We start from the raw sequence: 6,017 nt of genomic DNA, 5'->3' as shown, positions 1-6,017 counted from the left end.
TTAACTACAATTATTTAAAATTGGCCAATTAAAAATTAATTATTTACTTATATTTTTTCTTTTTCATTTATCACATGTATGTTTTTCTTGTGTCAATAATAGAGTTCACTTAATGGAATACATGAGACTAGATCCGAGAGTTAAGGCTGTAATATATGTCTTTGTTTTTTTTTTGGTCAAAGGGTCCAGACCATAAGAGGCTCAGACCCGAAAAGAAGCTCCAACGCCCAGCCCTACAAGAATTCAACCCTGCGAATGCTCTGCATGTTGGCCAAGAGTAGAGCTCCCTCCTAGCAGCAACTTTGCAATGAAAGACACGGTGCTTAGCATCGAAAGTCTTCGAACTCGCCAGCAAGAACTTGATGTGCCCACATCGGTGTAGCAGTAACCACTCGCCCGTCATTGAAGCTGTTCGTTGCCGATGTAGCCTTCGTCGGAGCCTTAGCTTCCGAAGCTGCACCCAGGACGTCTCCGTCAGCACCTCCCAGTGCTCTGTAGCTCAAGTTGCGACCTCTATAGATTACCGAAGCACCCACATCTTATCATCGTTGAGAAGACATTCAAAATGAAATTCACCCTTCCTTCCTTCAAAAAGCTACGGATCCACCATGCCTTCCCTTACTCTTTTGAGCAGCGGCATTCCTCCCGTAGGGACACCAAAAAACCCAAAACCAAACAAGGAAAGCATTAAAATAGCAAACTTGCTTTTCCACCATCTCCCCAAATAGCAAACTTGCCAATATCCATTTCCAAATTACTCTCTAACTTTCAACCTGGAAACGAAGTTAGTTTCTTCCTAATTTAATTGATTCACAGCCAGTTTAAAACAAATTACATGCTCATGATCTGTTTGCCAATTGCAATGACATGTACTTCTCTTTTTTCAAAATGTTCGTGATGATTTGTGGCTTGCACCTGAGCCAATTCTGATGCAGAGAACCGTTAGCTGTAAGCTTGGCTACTTCATGCGCTAAGGCATTCCCTTCTCTAGGAACCCAGGTAAACCCACAATTTGAGATATTTCATGTTAAATCCAAAATGTCATCCAAAATAACTTGAATCTCTGCAATTGTTGCCTTTGATTTTAGAGCTTGGATGAGAATCAAACTGTCAGATTCAAAGATAATTCTATCTAGTTGAAAGTTTTTTGCTATTATTAGAGCTTCCCTAACCGCTAAGGCTTCCGTAGCTAAAGGCGAGGTGGCCGCTATTTTAGAGTTAGAGGCTGTGAGGAGGTTTCCAACGTGGTCTCTGAATACTGCTGTTGTTGCTCCTCCAGAAAGCACTTCAAGAAACGCTGCATCAACATTGCACTTAACCCATCCAGGCAGTGGCGGTCTCCAGGTAACCCTTCTAACTGTCCTTCTATTATTAACAGAACAATTAGCCGGTTCTTCTGCCATTTTTGTAAATTCTGTTTCCATCTGTTTAGCCTTGTAGATTACTATTAAAGGACTAGGTTTAGACCTCTGATGCACTGCTTGATTTCTTGCTTTCCACACCTCCCATGCTAAAAAACCAACTTTGCTGATACACAGTTCATAATCAGTTCCTGTACACACCTTCATATTTTTAAAAAGATCCATTATGCATTTTCCAAAAGATGAGACCGTATGAGGCGTAGGACAGCACTGAATTTGAGCTCAAAACCACGTGGTCCTTGTCCAAGGGCAAAGCAGCAGCGCATGCTCAGTGGACTTTGGTTCTTGGGAACAAATAACACAGATAGGAGTGTTAGAAATTTTTTTATTATAAAGGTTTTGAAAGACTGGTAATATGTTATGTGAGGCCCGCCATAGAAAATATCTTATCTTTTGAGGCACTTTTAATTTCCAAATGTCCCTCCATAAGTCTTTGAAGTCATCACTAGTTGAAGGGCTATTGTTATTATCAATACTCTACTCTTTCCTGGCAACATGATATCCCGTCTTTATAGTGTACTTCTTATTTGTTTTAAGAGGCCAACAAAACTTGTCTTCTCTACCAATAACACTTACTAGGGTTCTAATGATCTTCCCTAGAGTATCTCCATCAAAATGTTTCCTTAATTCGTTTATATTCCACCTCTGTCCTTCAGTAATTAGCTCCTTTACAAAAGTGACATCATTATTCGAAACCTGAGGACTCCTCTGGATGTTCAAAATCCAGTTATCTTCCAGGATTCTCACTTTTTCTCCATTCCCAATCGACCATCTCCTATTCCTCAAAAGAAAATCCTAACCATGCACAATACTTTTCTAGATCCAAGATGCTCCCCTTCCTGCCTTGGTTACTTTAAAATCCTCATTTGGAAAATACACAGCCTTAAGCACCTGAACCCACACCACATTAGGACATTCAAAAACTCTCCAAGCCTGTTTTGCCAAGTGTGCTATATTTTGACTATAAAAATCCTTAAAACCAATTCCTCCATCCCTCTTGCTAGCACAAATTTTATCTCAACTCCTCCAATAGATACCCCTATCCTTACCAGTAGAGGCCCACCAAAATTTAGTCACTTTCTGACTGAGACGGTGACAAAAACCTTTAGGAAAGAGGACAACATTCATAGCATAGGCAGGTATCGCTTGAATAACCAATTTGATGAGAACCTCCCTCCCAGACTGACTAAGGAGTTTTTCTTTCCAACCTCGAAGGTTATCGGACACTCGCTCCTCAATCCAGCTCAGAGCTTTATTCTTAGATCTGCCCCATTGAGCCAGAAGACCAAGATACTTACCTGGTTTATCCCAAGCAGGCAACCCTAAGATCTCTTCTATTTCTACTATATTTCTGATCGAAATCTGGTTGCCGAACATAATCCCAGACTTGTCAACATTTATTCGCTGTCCCGAGGCTTCTGTATACATATTTAAAATAGTTATAAGCTGATAAATCTCCTCCTCACTATCCTTCAAGAAAATAATGCAATCATCCGCAAAGAGGAGATGAGAAATGGCTGGAGCAGTAGGGGCAATTCTGACACCAGAGATTCTACCTTCTTCTTTAGCCTTATCCATAAGGATAGTAAAAACTTCAGCTGCTATGATAAACGGGTATGGCGATAGGGGGTCTTCCTGCCTTAGTCCCCTCTGTGGCACAAAACTTCTTGACAAAATACTATTGATCTTAAATCTATAAGTGACCTGTGAGACACAACTCATAATCATCTTAACCCAATGCGGATTAAACCCAAAGGCTTTCAGAGTTGCCTCTAGGAATGACCATTCAACCCTGTCATAGTCTTTGTTCATATCAATCTTAACGGCTAAGTTCCTAGAAGCATGTTGTCCTTTCTTATTTAAAGCATGAAACATTTCCTGCACTATTACCATGTTATCCTGAATAAGGCGTCCCCCCACAAAAGCACTCTGGATAGGTGATATAATCGTATCTATTAATCTTCTAAGCCTAATAACCAACACCTTAGAAATGATCTTATATATAAAATTACAACAGCTGATCGGTCGAAGCTGATTAAGAGTTTCTGGGTAATTGTTCTTAGGAACCAAAACTATAATAGTATCTCCGATGCTACTTGGTAGGGTCCCTTTCCGAAAGAAACTCTTAACAACTTCACAAACCTCTTTCTCAACAATTGCCCAATGCTTTTGAAAAAAAGACCATTTAATCCATCTGGTCCTGGTGCCTTAAGACTTCCAAGGCTAAAAGTAGCATCTTTGATTTCCTGATCAGAGACCTCTTTCATAAGCTCTCGATTCATATCATCAGTCACTCTAATATGAATTTTGTTAATGCATTCAGACATAGCAAGGTTACGTGAAGCTTTAAAAAGATTCTGAAAATGAAGTACTGCCAGCTTAAGTATATCATTCTCGCCACACACCCACTCTCCACTAGTATCCTTTAATCTCTCAATCCTATTCCCATCCCTTCGTTCAATGGTAGAAGCATGGAAAAAGGCAGTATTCTTGTCACCAAATTTCAGCAATTTCACTCTAGATCTTTGACCCAATACTTTTTCCTCTTGTTTCCATAATCTAGTAATCTGCATTTTCATTGTATTAATTTTCTGTTGCTGTCTATCCGAGTATTCTCCTTCCTCTGCTTGTTTAAGGTTGTGCATCAGTTTTTGTATTTCGACATCTACCCTCTTAAAGTTAACCTTACTCCATTTGATTAATTTCTGCTTACAATTATTCATCCTTCGAGTTGAATTTGTCCAATGATTAACCGTACTATTACAAACATTGTTCCATCCTCTCCTAATGACATTACCACAATCAGCATGGTCAGCCCAAAAAGCCTCAAATTTAAAGCATCTACTCCTTATTCCCCTGGGTTTAACATTGAGAACTAAAGGTGTATGATCAGAGTTAATAGTTGGTAAGGCTGAAAGAGTGGCATGTTGGAAAGCTCTTCTCCATTCCCAATTAGCAATTACTCTATCTATCCTTTCTTTAGTAACAAATCCATTCCTTGGGTTACTAAAACCATATGTATTTTGTCCCTTGTAACTCCAAGTCCATGAGAGCATTGTTATCTATAAAACACCTGAAAGCTTCGATCTGACTAATCGATTTTGGATGCAATCTTACTTTCTCATGTTGTGCAATTACATCATTGAAGTCTCCAATAAACGCCATTGGTACATCCAGATTATTATTTTCAAAAGTTAACTCTTTCCATAACTCCTTTCTTCTCTTGTAATCGGGATAGCCATAAACAAAAATTCCTTCCCAATCTTTATCATTAGCAGTGCTGTATGAGCTTTAATAAAGTTTTCACACCAAGCATAAACATTAATATTTATATTACTTTTCCAAAAAAGACACAGTCCCCCGAACAACTCCCGGAATTCCACACAAAACATATTAATAAATCCTAACATTCTCCTAATCCTAACACAGCTAAGATTGCTAGCTTTAGTCTCCATAAGAAACAAAACGGACGGCCTGAGAAATTTACAAATACTTCTTAGTTCAGACACTGTCGAAGGGGCCGCCATCCCACGACAGTTCCAGCTGACAACAATCATGGCTGCTGGTGGGGCTTGATAAGGCCCGCCTCTTCAGCCATAACTGTTCCAGCTTCGTCTTTGAACTTCTTACCTGATTTTTCCATTCTTAGTTGTTCGTCATCCTCCATCTTGTCTACATAGACTGGTAGGCTGCTTGTATCCTTTTTCCTTTTAGAGTTCAGATTCAACCCATGTCAAAAGCCAGCTCCAACACACGTTGATTTTCGTTCCTCTGCTCCGACGCAGCAGCAAGCTCCTCTTCCATATCTTGCTTTTCCTCAGCTAGTTCAACATAATACTCTTTCCCATTCTCCATTTGTTGAATCATGGTTCTACCAGCTGCAGTAACGATCCTCTTCATTTTTGGTTTTTCCCTGTAGCTCCACAACTGACCTACGCCATGCTTTACAATTCGTGTCTCCTTCTCTGATTGCTTATTGAATTCCATAGCGCCATGTTGATTAATTTAGGGCTCTTTCTTGCCAAAAAGCTTCTCCAATTCTTCCCTGATTGTTAACTTTTTGGGATTCTCCGAAGCATCTTCCTCCACTTGTTGGCGCTCAAAATAATTCTCCATCTGCTTTGGCTCATCGAAATGCCCCTCATTTAACCTTGTTTTGATAACAAAAGGTTGGTGTTTCATGTTCTCTCCGATTTGAAGATGCTCCTGACACCCCTCTTTAAAATTCTGAAGCTTACAAGGTCCAGAAGCCTCCTGCTCCATAGAAAGTGTGGCATTGTGCCTAAATGCACAATTAACATCACCTATCCCTTGGAGCTTATCTTTACTTTTTCTAATGTTAGTTTTAATGTTTACAGATTTGTCACCCCTTCTCGAAGCATTCCCATCTGAAGACATATGTTTGACTAGCAAATTTTCTGAGACCTCTTCAACATGCTGTCTAGACCTCCTGGCTTTCCTTACCTAACCCCGTTTGCTGCTCAGAATTTGCTTTGAGATCTCTCTGAAGCTCTGCTTCTAGTCCCTGCCCGTACCACTCTCTTCTGCCAAGTGTTCCTTCATACATTCCATCCTTACACGTTTCCCCTCACAATC

At 40.0% G+C, this 6,017-nt stretch overlaps 1 protein-coding gene across 1 annotated transcript; it reads right to left on the bottom strand.

Annotated features, from left to right (window-relative positions):
* Nucleotides 1–1,022: 1,022 nt before the first annotated feature.
* LOC148566582 (uncharacterized) lies at nt 1,023–1,687 on the bottom strand. Its single transcript, XM_088484312.1, has 2 exons — nt 1,611–1,687; nt 1,023–1,527 (listed from the first exon to the last, which is right to left on the bottom strand). The coding sequence occupies exons 1-2, from the start codon at nt 1,685–1,687 to the stop codon at nt 1,023–1,025; spliced, it is 582 nt and encodes a 193-aa protein (XP_088340438.1).
* Between the last annotated feature and the right edge of the window lie 4,330 nt (nt 1,688–6,017).

This window comes from Arachis ipaensis, chromosome B4 (genome assembly GCF_059453495.1).
Source record: "Arachis ipaensis isolate K30076 ecotype BB chromosome B4, ASM5945349v1, whole genome shotgun sequence".
NCBI lineage: Eukaryota > Viridiplantae > Streptophyta > Magnoliopsida > Fabales > Fabaceae > Arachis > Arachis ipaensis.
The sequence above is the reverse complement of the archived record's forward strand: the minus strand, read 5'-3'. Positions and strand labels throughout refer to the sequence as shown.

Excerpts from the sequence above, each read along its gene's own strand:
- LOC148566582 (XM_088484312.1), bottom strand. The coding sequence starts at position 1,687 with ATGCGCTGCTGCTTTGCCCTTGGACAAGGACCACGTGGTTTTGAGCTC. Across the intron at positions 1,528-1,610 it reads GCTGTCCTACGCCTCATACG|CAAAGTTGGTTTTTTAGCAT; the intron begins GTCTCATCTTTT and ends ACTGTGTATCAG.